This window comes from Molothrus aeneus, chromosome 2 (assembly GCF_037042795.1).
Source record: "Molothrus aeneus isolate 106 chromosome 2, BPBGC_Maene_1.0, whole genome shotgun sequence".
Taxonomy (NCBI): Eukaryota; Metazoa; Chordata; class Aves; order Passeriformes; family Icteridae; genus Molothrus; species Molothrus aeneus.
In genome coordinates, this window is record NC_089647.1 from 113188850 (window position 1) to 113215704 (window position 26855).

The window sequence follows — 26855 nt, forward strand, 5'->3', positions numbered from 1 at the left end:
GAGATTCTTGGCAGTTTGTGCAAGCCCTGTGTGCTCAGCCCTGCTTCAGGCAGGCAAATGGAGTTTTGTGTCACATCATCTCTCAGACTCCCTCAAATTCCTCAGGGTGTCCAGCCTGTGATGCTCACAGGGTCCACAAAGGAACCAAGAGGTTCCTCAGCAGTGTGGGCAAACCCTGTGTGCTCAGCCCTGCTTCAGGCAGGAAAATGGAGTTTTGTGTCACATCATCTCTCACCTTTGAATTCCTCAGGGTGCCCAGCCTGTGATGCTCACAGGGTCCACAAAGGAACCAAGAGGTTCCTCAGCAGTGTGGGCAAACCCTGTGTGCTCAGCCCTGCTTCAGGCAGAAAAATGGAGTTTTGTGTCACATCATCTCTCAGACACTTTCCAATTCTTCAGGGTGTCCAGCCTGTGGTGCCTGTGGTGCTCTTTGTCACTTGGCTCCTGCCAGCACAGCTGGGATGGAGAGTGGTGGTCAAGCAGGGACTGATCTTCCTGCAGCCTGAAATTAGGCAGTAATTCAGTGCAGGCATTGCAAAGCAGGCTTTAAATCTGTTTTTGTGGTAGCAGGATGGCTCAGTGGTCGCAGATCCTTTTGCATGACCAGAGGTGCATGTCCCTGGCAGAAAGGGCAGTGCCCCCAGTGGAGTTTGCAGCTGCCTTAGTCCTTCCAGTAAATAATCATAGAATTCTTACAGTTTTTGCCCATCTGCTTCCATTCCCCTCCTTTCCACCAGCCCCAGATACTTCATGTAGACCTGACAACAGTGTTGCTTCTGAGTATTTTTTCCTCCTAGATGGTTTCTCTCACACTGCTCCTTGTGAGGGAACTTTCTGGTCTCTACTGCAGACTGTTATGATGTCTGAGTAGGTTTGCATCCCCTTATGGGACTAAAACATGCATTTGCAATTGTAATAAATACTGCTCTTTCTGAAAAATATTCTGTAAACATATGTTTTCTTTAATAATGAGGTCTACAGCAAACCAACTGAGATTAAGGCTGTTTCTTATATTTATTTCTCTTTTATTGTTCTTGTACTTGACATGTTAATGAATCATCTCACCACTCTAATGAAAGTTATCACACATAAGGTTTTCAGAAAGTCAGAATCTAGTGACTGAATCTGCTGGTTTATTATCATTCTGGAATCCCCATAAGCTCTTATTTTTTGTCTTGAGTGTTACCTGTGTTTTGCTAAATCCAAATTTAATCTACAAATAATACCAATATTATTGTTAAATATAAAATTGTACTTGGATATCAACCAAATAGAGATAGTGTATAGAGTTATTTCTGCTTGCACAGGCCTCCCTGGGAAATCTGGGCTATTTTCTTTCTGATCATTTTTAGTTACTTGCATGTAAGATCTGTTCTCCAAATTCAGCATTTTAGATTGAGACACATGACATCATCTGAGCATAGGCTGCTGGGAAATACAAAATGGGACTCACCATCCCCAAAGCACTTCTAGGAGTCATCTGACGTTTTGTGTATTTTTAAGAGGCAGAAACTAATTATGCTTTTAACAGTTAAAAGACTCAGCTTGGTGCAGTGCTTGTGATCCGTGTGGCGTAATTTGCTTGTCTCTTCTCCCACCAGATCAATTGCATTTGTTTATTAGTGAGTGATATGCACAGAACAAGGATCCCAAGGAATATGGAAGAAAGAAATTATTTCCAGTCTTATTAAGGAGAAGGAACTTAGTCTAGAATTTAAGACTATTTTAAATTTCCTGTTGCACCTGTTATAAAAGCTGAACAAAAAAAGCATCAGGTTTCTATATAATGGAATCACAAGATGGTTTGGGTTAGAAAGGACCTCAAAGCTCATCCCATCCCACCCCTGCCATGGCAGGGACACCTCCCACTGTCCCAGGCTGCTCCAGCCCCAGTGTCCAACCTGGCCTTGGGCACTGCCAGGGATCCAGGGGCAGCCCCATCTGCTCTGGGAATTCCATCCCAGCCCCTGCCCACCCTGCCAGGGAGGAATTCCTAATTCCCAAGATCCAATCTAAACCTACTCTGAGTCTGAAGCCCGTTCCCCTTGTCCTGTGCCCCATCCCTTGTAAAAAGTCTCTCCCTATCTCTTCCCTTGGCTTTGTGAACCCAGGGAGGTTCCCATGGCCCCGTTCTCAGCCTGCCCTGTGTCCCCACATCTCACTGCTGGGGCATTGTTCTTTTAAATGCTGTGAAAAACAGCTCTGATATTTGTCTGCACCTTGTTCAGCATGGGGAGATGCTGTGCTGGTGAGTGATGGACTAGAAAAACCTAAAAATACCTTCTTGCTGCTGTGGTTCTTCTGCAGACAGTTCCTTACAGTGGCCTTTTGTTTAATTCAAACACAGAACCACTTCATTTTCCCATTTTCAAGGCTGATATTCTGGGAGTCTAAAAAGAACACCTAAGCTCATGAAACCTGATACAAAGGTCAATTTATGCCCATCCTCCCCAGCAAATCTTTGATGTAATTAAATGTGCAGTACTTGAAGCTTACCCTACTTGCTACTCTTTTTTTTTTGGTTGTTGTCTTGATTAAACATGACAACAGATCAATGAGAGAGTTAAAACAGGCCATTAAAAATAGGCACAGGCTTAAGCCAAGTATTTGGTTTCACTACAGAATAATAAAACAACCCAAAATGTTTAGAGTGTTTTTAATGGGACAAATCTAGATGTGAATTATATAGGGGATGGGATGGTTTGGTTGGACAGCATATTTTATTTTAAAGCCAGAAACCTTAGAACAACCCAAGAGGGATTTTACCAATCAGGTTGTTGTATTGGTTTTTTTTTTTTCAGTTAATGAATGGAAATGGCTCAAGGTGATCATAATCAGTAAAGCCAGATGCCTTTCTTTAAAATATGAATGAAGAAAGGAAGAAATGGAAAGATGAAATAGTATTGCTGGATAAACCCCCACAATTTCTCTGCTACATCAAGTTCTGTTTCAGGAAATGCAAACAGGCCCTAGGGATACCTTGGTATCAGTCTATGCCCTGAACTCAACTGGTGCTGCTGCACAATCTGATATTTCTACAGATTACATAAGGTCTTTTATTTGATTGCTGTGTCCTTTGTATCCTGTCCCCTTCACATCAACTCGTGGGTGAAACAACATTTGGAAGTCAGTATTTTTTTGTCACTGAGTACTCCTGGCCTTCTGTTTTATTTATTTTGTTCTTCTCATGGTACATTTTCAACGATGCATTGAAATATTAGTGAGGCCACTTTTGGGACTTGATCCCCTGAGAAATGTTGGATATAGAAACACCTCTATCAAAAACCTGTGCAAGACAATGATGTTTGCAAACCCGCTGTCCTGATGATGGACAGAACTGACTGCTGGACACAACTGACCTTTGAACTGGTCATAAAATCAAAGTATTTACAAATACACAGGAAATTTAAAAGCAGCAAGAATTTTTTCTCTTTTGTTTCTGCTTTCTTGTGATTTGCTGCTTATCAGGTTCATGGGAGCAAAGGAATCTTATTTCTCCTTCCTCTGCCTCCTCATTACCCCTTTGGTCAGGTTTGTGTGTCACTGTCACATCTATTTGAGGTTACCTCTGTATCTTAGGTATAGATTTGTGTGTGTGGTGGGGTAGCAAGCAGCCTCCGATCGTGGCTTTCCAGTCTTCATATTGATATTTAACACTTAAAGCAAGATTAAAAGGATAAATATTAGGATTTTTGCCACACACAGCATGACCTCCTCATGTTTCACATCCAGGCCACTGAAGCTGGCTTGGGTTCTGTGTTTGCAGCAAGATCACCTGCTAAAGACTCAAGCAAAGGCTGATGTTTTGGTAACCATTTGGAACCAACACAGAGTTAAAAAGGAAAAAAAAGTAGTAATATATATGAGACACTTTAATTCCCGTTCATATTCCTACTCTAGCACAAATGTCATTAAATTGTAATAGAGATTACACATAATGACTACTTGATACTTTGATTTTGCTCAAAAGATCCCTTTTATCTCATCATTATTTACACTTTAAACTCTGCTTCACAATCTACATGGCTGTCAATTTGTATGATGCACATACTTAATTATCTCTGATTAGGAGCAGAAGTGTGTGTGGGAGAAACTATTTTGCCAAATACAGTGATTGTATTAAGCCTTAAATATTATGGTTTAGTGTGACTGATGAATGAAAAAGGTGGATTTTCAGCTGGGTAGAGTTGGCTCATGAAGATGAGAAAGGTGGATGCTGTGGTTTGGAGCCCCCAGGGAAGGTGATTTTGTCTTGGTCTAGCACAGGAGATGCAGCTGGAACATTCCAAGGGCAACAGAGGAAATATTAGAGAAATGCTTGAAACAGATTGTTTCAAGAAAAGGTTGAATTTAAGGACCTCTCTGCTCAGCCTTTTCTTGTAGGATCCTTATCATCTGCCCAGCCCCAAAAAAATGAGTTTAAAAAAATAGTGTTGAAAAGAAGGAGTAAGACTTACAGGAGGAAAAGAAAATATTTAAAGGTAAGTTGGGATGTGATACAAACCAAAACAGGACAATCAAAACAGGACAAGTTGGGATGTGATATGAACCAAAACAGGACAAAAGATAGGGAGTTTTGACAAGTGTGGGGGTAATTGGTAAGAAATTCTCATGTAATTGGTGAGAATTTGTCTTCCAGGGCTGAAATCTTGAAGTAAACCCATGTTAAGCCCTGCAGTCTTGGACAAAAAAAGTGAAGGCGAAAGACAGTGAACCTAGAAAATTCCCAAATAACCCAAGTGTTTGAAAATGGGCACCTGGGACAAAGCATCTCAATCCCTAAGGAACTGATGCTAGGAAATGAATTGTAAATAACTTTTTAAACTTCTGGAAATGCCAGACATCAGATTTGTTCTTGCTATTATATTTTGGGTTCTTAATGTCACAGGTTTTTTGTTGTCTTAAAGGGCTAAGGTAGAGAACTGTAAGTTATCAGGCATTAAAGAACAAAGTTTTTTAGAACACATAAATAAATGAAATACACTGGGGAAAGAAATCTGACTGACTTAGAAAAGGAAAGTTGTGCTTGGCAAATTATTACAGATTTTTTTCTTTGAGGGAATCGAAGCAGGTAGGCAAGGAGAATGGAGTCAGAATAACATAACTGGGTCTTTAAAACAAGTTCATCAAAATGTCATATCAAGCAGTATGGAAGAAAGATGCCATGGGGTAAGAGAGGTCCTTATGTAGATTAATGACAGGCTAGGAAAGAAATAGGAAACATATAATTGATTTTCCTGCTGGAGAAAAAACTGTCAGTGATCTGCGCTGGTTCACGGGTTGGTGGCATAATGAACTGAGGAAGGTCATAAATATTAAAATCTTCTGATGGAACACTATTCAAGAGACCCCAAAATGCACAGAAGTAGAGCTGCAAAGAGTTAGAAAGATCATGCAATAATGGAGAATAAAATGGCAATTGGGGAAGAAAATGAGTGCAGCGCACTGCAAACAGCAAAGGTAATTCTAGTTATTTGTGTGATACTGGGCTTAAAATTAGCTGTCACTACTAGGAAAGGATTGTGACAGACCTTCCCTAAGCATCCTTTATCAGCCTCTACTGGAGCACAGGTGATGGGTGCTTGGACATTTGGAATAACACCCTATTCTACTGTTACACAAAAGAAAAGGTGATTTATTTTTTTAAAAAAGAAACTGAACACTGAAGAATTCTTTTTCCTTTCACTAAGATTTATGTTGGACGTTGTCATCCTTCTCCCAAAAGTGATAACAAAATAAATGAGTTTGTGCAGTTACTCTTGAGGCTTGGTCTTTGTAAAATGTTCCCAAGGAAAACTAAAAGGGAACAGGTTTGTTTAGGCTGAACTGACACCAGTGTGGTCAGAAATAACTTCCTTGGCTGCAAGAAGATGCAAGGACTTCATTTTCATTGCTCTTCAGTGATATATTGTTTTTAAAAACTATTGGAAAACACAGGAATGGCCCAAGCTCAGGTTGTCACAGACATCTGAATGTTCAAATTTCAATTAAGTTCAATTAATGCTGTTTTTTGCTGTTGCTCTTTGAGGCTTGTGATTGCCTTGATGTGCCACAGAAATCCTGATGGGGGGAGAAAATGGAAACCAGGATTTCCCAAGTAACAGCTCAGCAAGTCGGGTGCTTATTTTCCAGGTGAACAAAGAGGCCTTCAAGGCACGTTAGTGTTGTATTTTTTCAAGAGTATAAGTATACTATATATAAGTATAAGTATAATAAGTAAATCTGTGTTATATTCTCCTCCTGTACCATCCTAATAATAATTTTCATATCATTTCTGTTCCTCAACTGATTAACATGCTAAATGTGCCATTTCCAAACTGAATGTTATCTTGGGAACATTCAGAATGTTAAAATAATCTTTGATAACTTATTTTTACATTGGTAGTGTCTCCCCTCCATTTTAGATGTGATATTAATATTGAGTGATGTTATTTTAATTTATTTGAGATATATTGAATTTCTATTTAATTTATTTGAGATATATTGAATTTCTACTTAAAACCTTTCCTCATCCAGCAAAACCCAAATTCCTGGGATCTTGTCTCCCATTGAGGAAAAGAAATTCCTCATGGACTATGTCTATTTTATAATAACATTAATATACTTTTTTCTTTGTATGCTGTGTTGTGTGAATTATACAGTAAACCCAAGACAAAGAGAATATCAGATGGCAGTTGTTAAGGCAGTGATCATTCCATAAGTTGTCTGATGGGTTTTTTTAAGAAACAAAATTAAATCCTGAAGACTTGTTTTGCACCTACCCTTCTCTTTTTAATTCTCTTTTCCTTTCCCCTTCAAGTGATAGGTGGAGTGAAAAATCTTGCTTTTTTGGCATTCTTTTTAATTAAGATTGCAGTAGTTTGTCATAGCTCTAGTCTTCTACAAAAATAGCCATGAATGCTAGGGCATTTTCTTTTCCTTTAATTTAGTGAGATGTAAACAAAAATCAGTACATCATGGTGATCTTGAAAGACGTTTAGGAAAAAATATGAGCAGTAACCAAATTATAATACTGCTTCTCTTCTTCATGGTAAAATGGAACCATAGAATGGTTTGGATTTGAAGGGAACTGAAATCTCATCTCATTTCACCCCCCTGCCATGGCAGGGACACCTTCCACTGTCCCAGGCTGCTCCAGCCCCAGTGTCCAACCTGGCCTTGGGCACTGCCAGGGATCCAGGGGCAGCCCCAGCTGCTCTGGGCACCCTGTGCCAGGGCCTGCCCACCCTCACAGGAAAAAATTTCTTCCCAACATTTAACCCAACCCTGGCCTCTTTCAGCTAAAGGCCATTTCTTCTTGTTCTGTCACTGCATGTCCTTATATTCCATGTACACTTAATTTATGTTGGAATATTCTATTCTATCTTGTTTTGTTGTTGTATTGAGTATGTGGTGTGTAGTGTGTGAGTTACTCTCTGCCTCTGTCATTCCTGGGTTTATTTTCATGATTAATAGAGCCAAATCACTTTCAGAGCCCATCAGCAATTTCATTATTAAAACAGCAACTCTATACAACTTCTGTTTGCTCTGCAGCAGTGAGACTGCTCAGATCTGTTGGGGCTGGATGCTTGTGCTGAACAGAAGCAATTGCTGTGTGGGTTTTGTGAGTTTCTCCTTCTTTTCCTTCCTCTCTCCTTCTTTTTTTTGGATGTTCATTGAGAGCCATCCCCTGAGTGAGACAGGCAGCTGTGCCCTCCTCACTCCTGGGCTGGTGTTGGGTTTGGAGCAGGGGGAAGGGCTGCCCTTGCTCTGCTGCTGTGACTCAGCCCCAGCCAGCCCTGGTGATCCAACAGCCAAGCTGTTAGAAGGAATTCACTCACACCCAGGGCTTGTCCCCACAGCTGGAAAAATCCAGCAGGGATTTTAGTGCAGCAAAATGTTTGAGACGTGCTGCGTGTTCTGCAGAGGCTTGAGAGCCCTCACCAGACAAGGAAATCCAAATTCCAGGTGGATCTGTGGTCCTGGAGGGATTTCTAATCCACAGAGCCATTTCTGGATCCTACATGTCCTCTCCCTTCAGATTAATGTTCAGGGATGTGTGTTTTCTTGCCTGTGATTCAGGAATTTCTTCCATTCCTGCATTTTCATGTACCCTGACCTCTTGCTCTGCTGCAGATTTGGGGAATAAGGATTTGTTCTTGCATAAATCACCTGCAGTCAATTTTGACATGAAAGAGGAAGAATCATGGTAGGGAAGTGGGGGACAGTAAACTTAACATTTCCAGAATGGAAATTCTCTGATACCCCAATATCATATGAAGTTTGATGCAACAAATGCATCACACTAATATTAAACTTTGTCCTTGATGTGCTGGTGGTGAATTTGGACTGCTAAGACTACAGTCTCTGTTCAACATTTCTTAACTAGGAAATCCAGTAGAGTTCAGTGCTACTCATCTCTTTAGCAATTTCTGGAAGAACTCTGTTTTTCAGGAAGTGCTACAAAGGTTGCTCTGCTTATTATTCCTATGATGGGCAGGTTTGCATTTTCCTTTAGCAGGGACCACATAATGTGGTACCTAAATGGTGTCAGTGTTGGGAATACTGTGCCACCAAATCTCTCACGTAATTCTCCCTGCATTTTCTTCCAACACCCAGTGTATTTAGCAATGTTTGTGTGATTTCTTGCAGTAAAACCTCATGTTTTGTATGCCTGTGGCTGCCAGAATATTTCAGATCCTCCTGCTTGTCCATGCTGGAGGAGCTCCCTGATGGTGTCAGGGTAGAAGCTGTGCAGGCTCAGCCAAACCCCAAACCTCCATTCTTACCTTTCCCTTGGGGCAATATTATTTCCCCTCAATGCATCCAAGAAAAACACTTTTCCCCCAAAGAGGCTCAGTGTGGGGGAGGAGTGGGACACAACCAGGCATCATCCAGCTCTCCCCCTCTGCTTTCCTTTCCCCTTCTCTTCTCTCACAGCTTTGGAGCAGCTGTGGTGTATGCTCAGCCCCATTTTGGATTTACATAAAATTTTAAGGCAGTCAATTTCCAGCTGTGCCAACAACATTTGCATCCAGGTTGTGGATGCAGGAGCCCATTGAACTTGCCATCATTACTAGTGAGAACTCCTCCAGGCTTCCTGAGGAGGAATTATGGAATCATGGATTTGTTTGGGTTGGAGGGGACCTTAAAGAGCATCTCACCTCCCACTGACCCAGGCTGCTCCAAGCCCTGTCCAACCTGGCTTTGAACTCTTCCAGGGATCCAGGGGCAGCCACAGCCTCTCTGGGCACCCTGTGCCAGGGCCTCACCATCCTCACAGTAAAGAATTCCCTCCTAATATCTAATTTTAATCTACTTTCTTTGAGTTTGAAGCCATTTAGCTGATTTATCTTTTGTGGGCCATTTTTTGTAGGCACTCAGAAATGACGGTGGTGTGGAATAATGGAGCTGAGAGGTTGAGGGTTAAAAAATCCCTTGACATTTTGTGTTTTTTCTCCTTCTTCAATTTCCTAGCTGGGTCTTTGGCAGGATTGCTCTGCTGAGAGGCTCACTCCGGCAGTGGGGTTCATGCACTCACCAGAAGCAGAGCTCACCCACATGAAATCCCAAAGGATAAGCTCCAGTCCCAGAAGGGTGTCCTGGCTGTCCCCTGCATCCAAAGGAAAGAACCTTCATGGCTTGCATGATTGGCAGAATCTTCCTCTGGGATGTGGGAAAGGTGACAGAGAAGTCACCAGACTGTGATACTCAAAATGTAGCTGACTGCTCTTCTCTAAAACAACCTTCATGGAATTTTGTCCATGTGTCATCCTGACATTTAATTATTTTCACTGAAAATTTTGATTTATTTTGCTTTCATTTTTGTGTGGAAGAGATGATTTTTTTTTCCCTAATTTGTCTCCTTCCTGGACAGGTCTAATAAAAACTATGCTCAGCTTTGCTATTTATTTGTAAAACCATGTTGATCCCATTAGGATGTGAAGTTGGTGGCCATCAGGACTCTCTCACAAGCATTAGGTCAACTGCAGCATTTTGGAGACAAGACCCAGATTAAAACCTGTTAAATCTCAGCCAATAAAGCATCGAAAATAATGGCTCTGCTTATGGAAAAAGTGATAATTTTATAAACCAGTTAAAAGAAATCTATGAAAATATGGATTAATTCCATTTTTCAAAAACCTAAGACACATCTAATTATCTTTATTTCTTTCTCATAAAATATTTTTGAGGGAAAAATAAATCTAAGGCTCTTCTCAAATTTCTGTCCCATTGCTTTTGGTGTTCTTGCTGTCTGTTCCTTATGGTAGGAATGAGTGGAATTGAGTTTTTGGGTTTGAGAACCACAGATGCATATTTTTGCCCATAGAGTGACAATTATCTGGGTTTTTTTAGTTTGGGATTTTTGGTTGGTATTTTTTGAACCACAAATTATTCCTGTTTAGCTGATTAAAAAGCTCCCATCACTTGCATTTATTGCATTTACCATTACTCTGCATTTGTGCACTCCGCCAAAACCCAAACTTCTCTCCCTTCCTTGTGAGTTCTGCTTCTTTTTATGGTTTCACCTGGGAACCTTTTCTTTTAATTGTGGAAGCCTGCTTTGATTTAATGGAAGTTTCTGTCCTCTGAGAATGATAATGTAATGCTGAGTGCTTTTTTTCCATAGTGATTATTATTTGTGGGCAAAACCAACTGCATACTTAATTATCCTCATTAGTGGTTCTGATTTTGAAACTGACTCAAACAAGTAACCCTTTGGAATAAAAGGTTGAGCACTGGCACATTGAATCAGAGTAGCAATTTGAAAAAAAACATAATTTTTTGTTGGTTTTTTTGGTGGACACATAGGAAATTTATATTGCTGAACCCTAAAATATTGGCTACCCTTACACAACACATAATATGGGAAATAGTTCTGTATTCTGAGATTTTATACTGTGGGAAGAACTGTGCTCTCCTTTGTTGACTTGACTTAAATCTGTTGTGGGTGCTGGTGCTTAATTGGTGTTTTTGTAATTGTATTAGTTTAATATGTTCATCTCTTTGCTAATTTTATTTTTAATATCAGATAATTTTGGGCAATTGATTTAATTTTGTTTTTCATGTTAAAGCTATTTTGGTTTTAGCATTCTCTCATAATTCTTCTTTAGGGCTGCTTTCACTCTTCTTCATTTTATTAATTCCTTTTTAATAAGACTTGCTTTGGAGTCTGGTCAGAGCATCTTTATCCAGTGATGTTTTCCTGTTCTTGAAGTTTCTTATTCTGCTTCCACCCGAAATTTACTCCTCCTGTGAGCTGTGTTTTACCCTCCTTCCCCTCAAACAACGAGGAATGTTCAATCCCCACCCATTTAGAGGAGCAAAAGAAATCCCTATCCAGAGCCAGAATCAAAGCCAAAGTTGTAAAAGTACATTTGCTTTCCCCTTTCCCCTAATAAAATTTATAATATTTATCAACCTTGTGTGCCAGTCATTAGATAAAACCCCTAGAGGGAGACACGATCACAGATGGATTATTGTAATGCCTCATCACTCTGATCTTTCCACAATAGCTGCAGTAATTTCTCTAGGTCACTTTGCATAGCCTGTTACTGGATAATTGAGTAGTGATAATAACATTCTTGTTTGTAAGTGTCTAATCAGGTTTTGATTCTTTTCAAATGAGGGTTTTTTTTTTTTTTTTCCCAGTTCATCAAGGGGAGACGTATTGGAATAAAAAAGGCCAATTTAGCCTCTTTTTTTTAAAAAGATCTCTCTTTTTTAAGTCTCATTCATGGTGATCCATTACAGAATCTTGAAAAAAAAATTAAAAATCATCCTAAATAGTGACACAGCTCATCAGCATTGCACCCTCCCACCCACCCAGGCTCTCTCTGCCCCCCTGTGTTCTGCAATGAGTAATCAGCATAGTTGTGATTGCATTTGTAATGTTTCTATTGCTTTGAAAGGCACAGCAGTGCATTCAGAAATGTTTCATTTATCAGTTCTGTGTGTGTGTGTGTGTGTGTGTGTGTGTTTATGCAAAAAAGATTATCTAAGTATACTGTATTGTTTGGATGTCAACAGGGTAATTAACCTGTAGTATGATACTGGTAATTTAGTTTCCTTAAATATAATTTGTTGTTTAGATGGCTTCAGCCATTTTCCTACAAAAGTTGCTTTGGGTTTATTTCTTTTTTTTTTTTTTTGACTGCTTTTTAGATTAATTCCACTAAATTGTCTTACAAGATATTTGTATTTACAGTGAAAAATCAATATTTTATTTTCCTCTGTTAGGGACGACTTCAGTATTTTTCGCTGACCATATGAAAAATGAGGCTTAAATTCTCACTTTAAAAACGTTTTCAAATGTTTTGCCATAATTGGGTCTTTTGTTCTCTCTAGGTCTCTACCTCACAGCCATATGCTTTTAATGACTGTGATCACAATGATGTTTTCTTGCCTGCTCTTGCCCTGATTTCAGGCCAGTGAAAAAGGAGCTGTCTGGCTGATAGCAGAGATATGAGAGCCTGAGGAGTTCCTTGAGTCTTAACATCCTTCTGACTCCCACCTGCCTTGTCACCTTCTTCTTCCATTTTGCCAAACAATCTCTGTTATTTAATCTCTTCCCTGTCCTCTTTTGGGCATGAAAGGAAACATCTGGGATGATCCCGTGCAGGGCCAGGAGCTGGACTTGATGATCCCTCTGGGTTCTTTCCAACTCAGGTTATTCTGTGATCTTGGTCGTTTTTTGCCCTGATCCTACTAAATATTTTTATCAGCCACCTCCCGCACCAAAACAAAAGAAAATTTAAAAAAAACCAACCAAATAAAAAATCAACAAAGCAAACAAAAAAAACCCCAAAAAACAAAACAAAACAACCAAAAAAAACCAAAACAAAAACAAACTATTTTTGAATTTTCTGAAGCCTGCATTTAGGATGCATTTAGGAATTGCTGGTGTAAGGACAGGCAAAAGCTGTGATGCTTTCAGGCTCATGCACGAGCCAGACAGGCTGAACTCAGAGCACAAATGTCTGTAAATGTGGACACCAAACATCCACCCTGGAGCTAAAAATGTTGGGGCACCTGTGCTGAACTTCTCCACCTGACTGAGATGTTCAAGAAAGTTGGGAAGTTTTCCTAATCCCTCTCCATCTGCTGGAGATGGTGGGCCAAGGGAAGTGAGTGATTTCCCCCATCAAGGCAGGGTCTCAGCTGAGCCCAGGCTGTTTTTCCTACATTACCTGTGGAGAAGGCTCAAAAAAATTTTCTCCATCTCAAGGCATGATGCCTGAGCTCTTTTAGGAAAAGGCTTCTTCCAGAAGACATGTAGGATATTGATATTTTATTATTTTTTTTAAACTTTGATTAGAGCTTGATGAGCTGACAAGATTACACAGGTTCTTAGTCCTTAAACCTCTTAAGGGAATGTGTCTCATCCTGCTTGGCATCTGTTTGCAAAAATTTTTCCAAATGTCAGCCTCTTCTGGAATGTGCTGTCCCATCATGGTAAAAAGCAGTCCCAGGTGTCTGCCATTCCAATTCAGCATCAGGAGCTTAGACTTTATTAAATATTGTTTTTTCTTTCCTTTATTTTTCTATTTCTATTATATTCATTGGGTTTGCTTCTATGTTTCTTGTGTTTAGGAAGCTGTATTAAAAAAATTACTATTGAAGGTGGCACATATATATCCAATAAATCTGAAGAAAAACTTGATTGTTGCCCAGTTCCTCAATCACAACCTCATTGAGCAGAAAAAGAGAGGGAACATTGATGTCCAAAACTGTGGCAAACCTGAAGTTCCACTGTAACACGGTTCAGGCTGTTTCTACAAACCTGCTGTAGTGCAGGAGTGCAGTCAACTGCTTAATTACATAATTTATCTTTTCTGTTTTGATTTTTATTTTATCTAAATAATCTCAGTGGTCTCTTGGCTCCAGACTTTCACTTTGATTCATATCTTTTAATTTATCTATATAAATATTTCATGCTGGATTTGATTAATCAAATGGATGAGAAATAATTTTTCCTTTAGTTTGAAATTGTTATTCATTTAAGACCAAACTTTCCACTTGCAAAGACATTACAGGAACAGCATTTAGTCCTTGAAAAGGGTACAGAATGTGAATTAAATATAAGTATCAATTAATTGTTCAGAGACATTAATATTTTTGAGTGTGGTGAATGGTCTCTCAACCAAAAGTATTTCAGTTCTTTCAAGAGCTGAAGAGAAAAATGGGGCTTCAAATGGCCAATTGCAGAATAGGGGAAGAGGGCTTTGGAAGAATATGAGGCCCAAAAAAACAACTTCAAAATCACAGAAGTGTTATTCAAACTTACTAAAAGATGAAAGAACACATGATGAAAAGGAATTATGTACAACACTAAGGCTCAGCATTGCATTCTGGTGCTGAGTTGAACAGATACAAAATTTTCTTTTGTTCCATGCAAGCTGCAGGAAAATTTTCACTTTTGGCATCTTTAGGGTAAAGGTTCTTGCAGCTGAAGCAACATCAAGGGAAGACATTGTGGAGGAAGGGTGTGGTGGTACCAGCTGTGGGTTTCTCTGGGTCTGGATTGAAGGCACTTGAGATGGTGTTTCATGTTCAGACTCAGGTGTTTATTATTTCTTATCAGTAAAAGTCTCACTACTGTGACTTCTGCAGCTTTTCATCAGAAGGCACAAAATGGCAACAATCTCTTGTTCCAAGGTCTTTTAGGACTAAACTCTCCAATGAAGAACTGACACCTGGATTATTTTCCCTTTTCACCCAATAACTGATCCCAAAGAGCTGCAATGGGGACTTTTCTGCCCAATTACAAAATGCCACCCAAACCCATGGAGAAGAAGGAAGAAGAAGCATGAAGAAGAAACCCAGGACCACACCCTGTGCCCTCCATCTTGCTGCCATCCACAGCATACTAAAAACCCCAAAACCTCAATTTCTCACCAAGTGATGCACCTACACTGCTCTCTATAATCTATTTCACACTTTTGTGGATTCCGGTCTATCTTGAAGTCTGGGAAAATTTCTCCATGAATGAGGGTCAAAGTCAGTGCTCCCTGGGGGTCAGGGCACCCCAGAGCAGACAGAGAAATATTCCCTGTGCCCTGGGTTTCCACAGAAGGTAAGAGGACAGATGGTTTCATGGCTTTTGCATATCTTCTCTCATCTCTTTGTTGGTGCTGATCCCTCCTTGTCACCAGATCCCACATGGGACAAGCCCAAGCTGGATGGATGCAGTGCTGTCATTTAAATGTAGGATCTTCTCTCTCACACCTTAGTGACACCCTTTTCTGCCCAGGAAAAAGGAGGATTGAGAAACAGCAGTTTCAGCCTGGTGTCCTTTGTGAAGCCTTAACAGGAATATCACAGGAGGTACTGGCCAGGTCCTTGTAGAAGAGCTTCAATGCTCAGCATGCACAGACCTGGAGGAGTGACCTGCCTGAGAGAAAAGGCCACCTCTGTAAAAACAAAAAATGACCCCACTCTCAGCTGTGCCAATAGCTACAGGTGTTGGAAATGCCAAAGCCAGCCTAAATGTTCCTGGCTGTGTGTCCATCCTGGTTCCACCTGCCCAGCCAGGCTCGCAGTGCTGTGTCCCTGGCTGGGGGAGATCAGCTCACAGCTCCACTGAGCAGCTTGTAAAGAATCATTGCAGTTCAAAAGAGATCTCTCAAGTGCCAACAGAAATTTTGCATCTGGCTGATGTATTCAGCACTTTGCTAAGCACAGCAGCCTTGTCTCCCCTGAAAATCAGGATGAATTTCCTTGGCTGTAAAGCTTTGTCAGTTCCCCTTATCGCTTCAAGTACTTGAGAGTAAGGAATGCTGATTGAACTTGCAAAAAATTTATCCACCTCCCATCTCCCTCCCTCTCTCCCCTCTATTTTCCCTCCCCCATACCTCTCTCCCCATTCTTAGGAGTGAGATCCTGGCATCTATTGAGCCTTAGAATCCAGAAGTGCTTCTTGTCCTTTGATCTGATAAACTGTTGATGTTCTCCTTTATCCACTCAGCCGAGGACAAAATTCTCTGCCTTCCTGCCCCAAAGTGCTTGCAGGTGCAGATTGTTTGTCACCTTTTCATTCCAGCTGGGGCACCTGAGCACTGCTGAGGTGCAGCCTTCCTCTTGTTTCCCTCCAGAATTATTGGTTTGGTAATAAATAACCCTCATTCAGGAAGAATCTTTTCTTCCCTTACACTGTGAAAAGATGTGATCTCTGTCCAGACCAAGTGCAGTCACTCAGCTGCAAGAGTTTTCAGTTCTGCCTTGGATATTATTTTCTCTTCTATGATTGCCTTTTTTTTTGTATTTTCCATTTTTCAGGTATTTCTCTTTGCTGTTTTATTTCTGTAACTTTCATCAGTTTCGCTGACCACTCCCCCTTGCAAATCTTACTCTGAGTTGCTTCTCCTTTCTGAAAAATACAGTGTTTAGTTGGCTCATATTCTATCATTAAGTAACAATTAATTACACATCATCTTTGACTTGTCTCAACTTCAATTAGGCTTCAATAAATCACTTTTTCTGTCATTCAGCTAGTCTCTTTCTTCCTACAGAATGTTCAGGAGAAATATCTTTTTAATAAAAGCTTCTGAAATCCCATTTTTGTCATTGGATGTCTCCAACATAGCTTACACAGTGAATTCCACCACAAAAAGCATCTGGGCTGTCAGCATTGTGTATGAGTGTGTGTATTACAGCACTGTGATTATTTTCCAGGGATCTTGGTGTGTTTGTGGCTGCCATTAGGATGAATGTGTAGCAGATGCTGGTTTAAAATGAAGCACTATTGTACTGGCTGATGGATGCAAAGTTTGTCAAAAGTAGGGAAAGCTTCTACAGGGGATACAAAGCAGCTGGAAAAATTCATTGTTATGTGCTGCTAGCGTGAGTCTTTAGTTCAGCTGTGCTGTGTTTCATTGGGAAGTTAGATTCTGTGGAAGTGTCAAACAGAGTTCTGATATTCTCTATTTTTATGGCATTCATAATTTGGTATTTACCTCTTTGTTCTTGGCCAGGAAATCCACTGGATTTGCTTGAATATCTGCTAAGAAGCAGCGCAGCATAATAAAAGCTGGAAACACATGTGAACTGTGTTTATTACTTCCACGTGAATGTCTTGTTGGCCAATGGAAATTTAAATGCCCTGTTGATTGTTTCATTTGTATTTGCAGAGAAAAGCTTGTACAGCAGATGAACAATGCTAAATTGTTTTTTTTTTTCCACTTCTCTATTATGTTACCAACAATACAGTTCTCTGCTTCAAAGTACAACTATAATTAGAAATGTGATTATGTAAAAGTGGCACCATCTTATTCACTCCTTCTGAATGAGGATTCAGCTTCTTCCTGTGTTTAGTCCTATTGTGCATATTTTTGCTTTCCAGATGCCTGAGTTCCCCTTGGGATTGCACCCACTAGGTGGAATTTATCTTGCAGGGGATTTATTCTGTGCTGGCACCTGCCTCATCTAAATGCAGGAGCTCAGCTCCACAGTTGAAATTTCTTCTTTCTGAAGCTCCAAGTGCCTTTCAACCTTCCCTGTGCCATTTATTTATCCTGCATGCCAGCCATCTTTCCCTATTGGAGAGGGTGTCTCTCTTTTTTTTTTTAATTTCCAGAGATTCCCAGAGCCAGTTTTGTTGTCTTTTGAGTCTCTCTTGATTGATATTTAGAATAAACACCTTCCCACCTTGCATCTTTGCAAATTATCAAAAGAGAGAAGGAAATAATAGTCTATTTTGTGCTCCAAACTATCATAAAATGCAGTGGCAGAATTAGACAAGAGAGTTCATGGCTTAGAATTGGGATTGCAAGTTCTTTCTGCAGGATAAAAGAATCCATCTTGTGCAAATGAAGGTTGCCCTGAAATCTGTCTCATCACTTCTTGCTGGGATCTCCTCCAGTGGGGTCACCTTTTCAAAAACTGACCCCTTACCAGCCTTGCTTTAGAAAATCCTGTCAGAATCTACTGTATTCAACATAGAGTAAAACATCCAAGTCTCTGTTTGGGTCAAGCAAAACTGACAATTTTTTTTTTTACAAGTGAACACTATATGCAAATACAAATCATATTGGTGGTATTGGAATTTATCCTACCATTTATTGGATGTGTTAGGCTTATCAGCTCTCCAACAGAGGTTACGAAGGTACTTTAGAGAAAATGTTGGGGGAGGTTTTAACCACCTGGAGACTACAATCCTTCCAATGAGAGCTGACTAGCCCATGGCTGAAGTGGTTAGTGCTACGACTAATATTGGCTCTTTCCACTGATACAGATTCTTCAGTTTAAGGTTGGCAGTGGGACTCCATGGAGTCACATAGATGGCAAAGCCAAGATTGTCATAGGCACCTGGGTTTAGAGGTCTTTGCCAGAAAGACCTGACCAAATGATATAAAGCATTTACTAAACTGTATCTGTATTAAGTATAGATCTGTGTTACTATTAAGGAGTAATGGGAATTTCTTTTCACTGTTTGCTCAGTTCTTTTTATTACTTTATAAATAATTTTTGCCACGGGAAGACTGTAAAAATAAATTTAGGGATGCTAACAGAAACTACCTGTGTTCCAGGCAGAAATTTAGTCTCTGGAATTTCATAAAGGCAGATTACTGATAGATTTTTGCAGGCTGTATGAGGAGTGCTGCCTCAGCAAGTGCAGGAGTAAGCGGATCTGTGTCCATTTACACCAAAAGGGGTTTCTCATTTTACTTTTGGGGGCAAACCACTTACTGTGTTTAACCTGGCGGTATTTTCTTTGAAAACAAGAAACATTTTATTATTTTATATATTTATTTTATTAGAGCTGCCATTAGCATCCAGAATAGCTTTGATTACCTTCCCTGGGCACCGCGTTTCGCTTGGCGTCGTTGTCGGACCGTGTCGCGCGGTGCTGAAATTCCTCAGGTTTTCAAGGTCTGTCCTTTTTTTCTCCTTGTCTTGCAGTTTTCAGTGAAGAGCTACACGCCAGTCTCTACTTTGTCAATGCATCTCTGCAAGAGGTAGTGTTTGCTAGCACCACAGGGACTCTGGTCCCCTGTCCAGCAGCGGGGATCCCCCCGGTGACGCTCAGATGGTACCTAGCGACGGGCGAGGAGATCTACGATGTCCCAGGGATCCGCCACGTCCACCCCAATGGCACTCTCCAAATCTTCCCCTTCCCTCCTTCAAGCTTTAATAACTTAATCCATGATAACACTTACTATTGCACAGCTGAAAATCCTTCAGGGAAAATCAGGAGTCAGGATGTTCACATTAAGGCTGGTAAGTTGAATCTTTTATTGGGTTCACACAGGATTGAGGAGGGAGGGAATTTGGGTGTTTCAAAGAGAAGAAATCAGTCAGGGGACGTTGGCCAGAAGTGTAACCTCTAAACTCTTAACAATATTAAGTTTATCATGAATTCTTTCCTCTCCTCTCCTCCCCAGTTTGAATTATTTTGGTGCTGAAAAGTTAGTTTTCCAAAGATCAGTTGAGCACAAATATAAGGAGAAACGAACTGATAATCAAATCAACAATCAAACCATGCTTGCACATTAAAGAGTTGTGCGAGAAGAAGATGGATTTTGTACATGGGCTGGAAGAGAAGAGGAATGATTAGCCTAAGGTCACAGCTCTCCTCACTTGTTTTTGGTCACTTGTGCTTTGTTTTGAGAGAGAAATTTGTGTCCCCTGCAATGATTCAGAAGCTGATGTGTGTCCGCAGGCAGTGCTTTCCCTTTAAGCTAAAATATGCAAATGAGCAGCATGGTTTTGCATCTGTTTTCTGTATTGACTGGGTCAGCCAGTGGGGAATTACAGAGGAATCAAAATCAGGCCTTTTGTTACAACACATGAACGTGATTGCACAGCTTTTGAAGATTTCTGTCTATCTGCTTCAGTTAATTAAAATATTCAAACAAACAAACAAAAAATAGTCTGGGAGCTGACCCTTGGCAAATGCAAATCCTTGGAAGCTCTTTGTTTTTGGTGGAGATATGCTTGGCTTTTCTCAGAAGAGAACAACCTTTCCTCTGGAGATTTGTCTTCACAGGAGTTTCACAGGGAAAAAAAAACTGTGAAGAGTTAACAAGTAGATTTGCCTGAGACTTTCTTTTTAAATAATAAAATGCACTCTCATCTTCTTAACAATAAGTTAACATTCAGAGATCTGTAGTTTGTAGGCAGCTGGGAAGCAAGAATAAAAACCAGGTTTCCATAAAATTCGTGTCTCATTAAAATTTTAGTCTAGGAAAGTGGGTTTTCTTGCACAAGAAGCATCCAGTAGAAGCAAGTTATCATGTTACATATATGGGGAGTTCTGTGATGGCCTGTGCTTCTTATGAAATTATTTAGTTGTCCATAAAAAAAACAACCAAACTTGAAAATCAAAGATTCATACGAACACATTGTAACCAACTTTGTGTTTGAAACTCCATTCTGGTTTTTGAGCTTTTGGTTTTACTGTCGTGGATTTGAGGGCAAGTTGTCTGGTAGAATTATATTCAGAGACAACATCATGTTTATTTTTGTATTTTCTGGATTTGTTAATGTGTCTCCATTTTAAACACCTTTTGGGCAGTATTTTTTTCCAGGACTGCTTTCCAATTTTTAAATTTCTTAGATAAACTAATGTGGTGATACAAAGAAGGCTAAAACTTGCAGTTTTGCTGGCTAAGGCTCTGAGCTGTGTTCCTTTAGGTGTCAAACATTCATCCATGGTACTCCAAAACAAGATTTCTCCCTCTGCTTGAGAAATGAACCTTGCAAATAAAAAAAGGGCCTTGGAAAAGGACTTTGCTGTTGGCAGTGTAGGTGCTTGGCTCAGAAGTTAATGACTCCTCTTTTTTTGCCAAGTCAGGAATGCCCCCTTTACCTCTTTTCTTTCCTTTTGTAACCTTTTACCTCATTTCCACTAATTTCCCAATTTAACTCAATTTCTCAGTTAATCAGAGGTTTGGATAATGAGTTCCCTTCCTTCACATGAGCTGATGCTGTGTCAAAGCTGTCTCTGTGCCTGATGGCAGGCCACAGCTACCAATGAGCACCTTTTCCAAGGGCTGTGCAACCCCTCAATCACAGGAAAACACAATTTGAAGTCTTCTGTGCATGGCAGTCAAGTGCATTTTATGCTCAGATGATAAACCCTGGGTTGCTCAAATTTGAAATTAGAAACTTCATTTCTTTATGTGGTACTTGCAAATTATTTCTGTTCATGTGAAATCTGAAAAATATTACAGACTGGCATGAATTAACATGGTTTTGGGTATTTTTTTTTTTTTTCTAATTTCCTGCTTCCAATGTACTCCAACAGCAATTGGTTTCCTAAGAATACAGAAAAAATCAGTGGATAATCTGGTCATAGCACAAAGACATACATGGTTCTGCACATTTCTCAAAGCTTGAGAAAGTCTGGAGCTCATTTACCCCTTTTCCCAGGAATTGGGGGGCAGATGTAAAAATTCCAGCTCACAGTAATTGTAATTGTGGTTCTGCATGTAATTTGGGATATAGTGCAACAAATATTCCCAAACTCCTCTCAAAAAATCATAACCCCAACCTGGACACCCAAACCTAGTCCTCTTCCATGCCAGTCCCACATGGGAGTCAAGGTCTCCATTTTATCTTCAAGCTCTCCCGTGCGGTAATGGCACTGAAGAGTTTGGTTTGTTTTTTTTTCTTAAGCAAAGGTTGACATTCTCATAAAAATTAATGACCTGGGGACTTGGGATTAAAAAAAAATAGAAAAAGTAAAAATCAGCAATTTATTCATGGAAACTGTCAAAACTATGATTTGGAAATAGCTGAGGAGCCTCATAAATCACAATAATGTAAATTTTTTAAAGCAAGGAAATGAATAAACTCTTTCCAGTTTTTGTGCCTCACGTGGTTTCTGTGTCAGATTTTATTGCCAAAATCAGTTGGGCAGATTTTCAAAGTGGCCAAGTGTCACTATAGGACAGGAAATAACAGAGCACAGACATGCTGCTTCTTTTAAGGTAAAAAGCACTTTTTAATTTCTGATTCCAACATTTATAGTTTTCCAAAAGTGACAGTGAATTGGAGGGTGACAGTGCCACCTCTCCAATGACACTGGACAAACCAACAATCCATCAAATTTCTCTTCCTTCATAAAAGAACGCAAAACAATGAGTTATTTACAGAATGTGTGTAAAAAAAATCGTTACAAGAATGTAAACATCAGAAAGCTTAAAAAATCTTAAAAAATCAAAGAGACAGCCAAGTGTTCTGAAAAATGCAAACACCCTCAGCACTGAGTTAGGGTATTGCTGCTGAACAGGCCTTTCCTGGGAGTGATGGCTGGAGCAAGAGCACAGACACAAATCAGCCTCATTAAGATGATCCATGTGCCATTCCCTGGGTGTGGGACAAGGTCAGGGAACTGCTTCACCACGGGGCAGCCAATGCTGAAAAGTCACTGCATTAAAGGTGCTTATAATATCAGTTTAACAGCCATAACAGGGTTAAGAATCCTAACCTTCGATTAGAAATCAATTATTGACTTTTTAGAAAACAGCAGTGTCTATCTTGCAATAGAAAATTGATATTTTTTCCTTTTAAAAAAGATATTTCATTTTAAATTAAATTTAGTTATTTTTGGTAAGGGCTTCTCTAAGTTACATTGTTACAGCAATGTTTGGGATGGAGAACTGTACTTTTTGCAGTGGTAACAATGGACCTGAAAATTTGAAGACTGTGGTTACATTTCATTACTCTGCCATTTTTTTTCTTGAAATCCACCCTAAGTGGGGCAGACATTTGGAAATTCCAGCGCTGCTGGTGTTTAGAAACACTTTTGTAAACTCTGAAAAGAATTTACTGACTTTTCAGCCAGAATCAGTGGGGCTAAATGTATTTGTACAGAGCTTGATCTTGGTCTGTTTGTGGACAGGAAAGATGGGCCAGAAATGTCCCTGTAATGTGGCATCTCAGCATTGTTGTTCTTCCCAATAATTTTTACTCTCAGGCAGATCCAGGTCTCAGGCACACTGAAATTTCCAGTGCACTCATCCCTGTTCTCATTGAAATGGTTTGTTTTGGCTCTGGTGATTCCTTTTTTGCACCTTGACCTTGTGTTTCCATGGAGAATCTTTGTTGTGCTTGTGTGTCCTGTCTCACCCTTTCACTTGCTGTAGAAAACATCTCTCTCTTCTCTGCTCTGCCACCTTCTCCGTGAACTCTTGCTCACAGAAATGCTCATCCCTCACCCTTCATGGAATTATTTCAGGATTTGCCTTCTTTCCATTCTCCTACCCAGTGCAACTTCATCTCATCCCAACATCATCAGTTTGGTGTGTGGGAATGATTTTTCCAGTTGTGCTTTTATCTTCCTCGTCCACCCAGTTGTTCTTTTTTCTCTTTTTCCATTATATTAATTATTTCAGACTCAAGACAAGTACTATGCTGATTATAAACATTTTTTGAGTCATGTTGGATTTTATTATAACGTGTTTTTTTAAAATAAAATTGTGGTTTTGTTGCTGGGATTTTTTTCCCATTAAGTGATCTCTTTCAGGACTGGTCAATCAAATGTAGCTCTCCTCTTGCTCTCATTTCTCTGTGTTCCTGACACACATTTCATTTTTTCTCTCTGTCACCTCTATCAATTTTCTCCTCTGGTTCTCACTTCTTCAAAATCCTAAATGACACTGACCTTCCCTTCTCCCCTTTGGATGTGCAATTCACACACAGCACCTGCCTGTACCTCTGTGCTCTTTGACAGAGCACAAAACCCTCTGTGAAGGGAGATGTGGCTGGGGAAGCTGCACAAGTAACATGAAACATAACTCCATTTACCCACATAAATAAGCAGTTCCTACACAGAGACTCCCAGAATTAGGTGAGGAAAAGACACAGAGTAAGACATGCAGATGTTGAGGAAACAAAAAATCTGGGAACATTTTGTCTTGTTTTTAAGTTCTTCCAAGCCTTCTGATATTTACATTCTTGTAACAAACTTTCTCTTTTTTCTGTAAATACCTATTGTTTTGCATTCTTCTCTGAAAAAAGAAAAATTTAATGAACTGTTGGTTTGTCCTGTGTCATTGTAGAGCTAGCACTGTCACCCTCCAATCCACTGTCACTTTTGAAAACCTATTGAGAGGAATAGTGGATTTGTCTTTACAAACAAGCTGTGGGTCTGCTGGTAGGTAAAACCAGCTCTAGAAGATAAAAGAAACAATGGGAAGGATTCACTGATTGATGAATGGAAAAAGAGATTTGCCTTTACAAATAAACTTTAGGTTTGCTGATAAACAAAATTAGACATTAAGAGATGAAAGAAACAATGGGGAAAAAAACGTCCTAAATTCCATAAGAATTAAAAATTAAAAGGGAGGGTTATACATTAGAGGGAAATCTCTGGTATAAGGCATTCTGGGCAGTCTGTACCTCTCAAGTACCTCAGCCAATGGGGAAAGAGAGAAGGGAAAAGTGGCCAGGAAATTGGGATAGAAAGGAGTCTGCGTCCTCCAAAAATTTGAGATCCCAGAGGAATGCTCCATGGCCTCTCCCTTTATTCCAATAAAGTAAAAGGACTCCTCTGTCTCCTTTTTGGACACAAACCTCTGGGGTTTGTGGATTAATTTTCCTCATACTATAAATGTTAAAGTCAGAAATTAAACAACCTTCTTTTTACCTTAAAAATTCCAGTATCCGCATTGTTTTATTTCCTATCCTATAACAACAGGAATGCTTCTGTATCTACTTGTAGGTGTGTGCCATTCACTGAGATGAGAGCTCCCAGACTGATTCTGGGGGCACCCTGCAAGGCTGGCTGAGGCAGTGGCTGAGGTGTGGGGCTGCAATTCCTGTAACAATTCCTGTAACAAAGGCTCCTCTTGTCCCTGCAGTTTTACGGGAACCCTATACAGTCCGTGTGGAGGACCAGAAAGCCATGAGAGGCAATGTAGCAGTGTTCAAGTGCATTATCCCCTCCTCTGTGGAGGCATACATCACTGTTGTCTCATGGGAGAAAGACACAGTCTCGCTTGTCTCAGGTAGGCTCTTACAGATTTTTATTTTTGTTTTTCCCAGCTGGCAATGGCAGAGATGTATTGTATTTGCGCAGTGCCCAACAATAGAAGGAATGATGAATCAGACTCCATGATCTCAGGAGGCTAATTTATTGTTTTATGATATTATATTATATTAAAGAATTCTAAACTGTACTATACTATAGAATACAGAAAGGATACTTACTGAATGCTAAAAAGATAAAAATGAAAACTCCTGACTCTCTCCAGAGCCCCAACACAGCTTGGCCCTGATTGTCCAAAGAGTGAAAACAACAACTCACAGCAGAATCCAATGAAACAATCACCTGTGGGCAAACAATCCCCAAACACATTCCACATGAGCACAACACAGGAGAAGCAAATGAGATAATGTTGTTTTCATTTTTCTCTGAGGCTTCTCAGCTTCCCAGGAGAAAAACCCTGGGAGAAGGGATTTTTCAGAAAATATGAATGTGACAGAAACAGATTCCTGTTTCTTTCCCCCCCCGCCCCAAATGCCTGATGTTTGCTTTGGTTCAATTATAACTGAGTGGGATGTCATCCTCCCAGTAATGTATTTCCCTTCAGTGTTGCTATATCCCTGTGACTGTGTGTGTGATGTGAAGGCTTCAGACAGCCCTGCTTTTCTAGCCTGCTTGAGGGGAAAATAACATGGTTTTTGTTTTATACCAGACATAAAACCAGCTTTTTGGTGCTGTGGCAGTGGGTTTGCATTTTAACTTTGAAAAAGAGCTCGTGCACGCCAAGGAAATTTGAGTGTCATAAACATGTGCTGGGTTGTAATTGTTTTTAGTAGTGATGTTACTCATGGATTAGAAGAAATCCTGAGTCTAAATGAGTTTGGTTATGTTTCAATGAGGTATGTAATCAATATTTATAGTTTCATAGCATTTTAATCCCAAATATCTTCATAGATAACAGTGGAGGCTTAAGCACTGCCATAAGCTGAACATATTGAAGTGAAAAAATCTGTACTAAAGCAGTTATGTGCATTAATCTATTTACTGACAAAGGGAGAAAATGTGAGGCATTGTTCAGGAATTTGGGCAAAGAAAATCTAACATTTCAAAGCATAAATATTGTAAGAAATTAATGGGAAAACAGGTAGGAGAAATATTTTCAGTATAGTACATATCTGAATTATATATAATGCAGAGTGCAGCTGTTGTTACACATACAAATGATTTATGTGTGCAGAAATTGGAAATGTATTGTTCCAGGGCTGTGCAGAACGGGAAAAAAATAGTTTGAGTTAAATGTTGTACAGTCTACTCAAGGAATATGTTTGTGTTTATGATGCTCAGGCATGTGGAAATGTTTCTGTACACCTCCTCAGTATATTAATAATTTTTATTTTCTGGAAAATTGTGTCATTGGTGGCAATACCTGTGTCTCTATATGGCTCATATTATAGATTTAATTTCTCTCAATGTTTTACTGATTCCTGACATCACCTTGAAATATTTTGCTCAAAAATTATTAATTCAAAGACACTTCTAAACATTTGGTAGGTATTTAAAAGCCATGTAATTGATGATCAGTTGTTCTATGTTGCACTGTCTAAGCTTGGTAAATTAATTTTCTTATTATGCTCTTGGATTTTGGTAATATCATAATTTTTTGTCATTGAGCAACTGCAGCTGGGTGTGTTTGCACAGAGGTCTGGAATATCTGAATTGCTGGACTCACCAGCACTTCAGCCAACACAGGTCAGAGCTGTATTTAAATGAAAAAAACCACAAGCTTTCCATTATTCTGTATATATTGATGCAGAATTATGCTTAAGTTTCTTATGATTGCAACTATTTAACACAACAGTGGATGGATGCGTTTATTTTGCTTAGTCTTAAAATATTTTTTTTATTTATTAGTCTTAAAATAATCTGCTACGTGGTGCATGTACAT

General features: G+C 39.7%; 1 protein-coding gene across 2 annotated transcripts in view; it reads left to right on the plus strand.

Moving 5' to 3' along the window:
- The window catches only part of DSCAM (DS cell adhesion molecule), a 472610-nt gene that overhangs the window by 46490 nt on the left and 399265 nt on the right, over positions 1-26855 (plus strand). For both annotated transcript variants that reach the window (XM_066545552.1, XM_066545553.1), the window contains exons 2-3: positions 18880-19197; positions 24786-24932. In XM_066545552.1, the coding sequence (XP_066401649.1) occupies positions 18880-19197; positions 24786-24932 (465 nt within the window). The remainder of the gene's footprint in view (positions 1-18879; positions 19198-24785; positions 24933-26855) is intronic.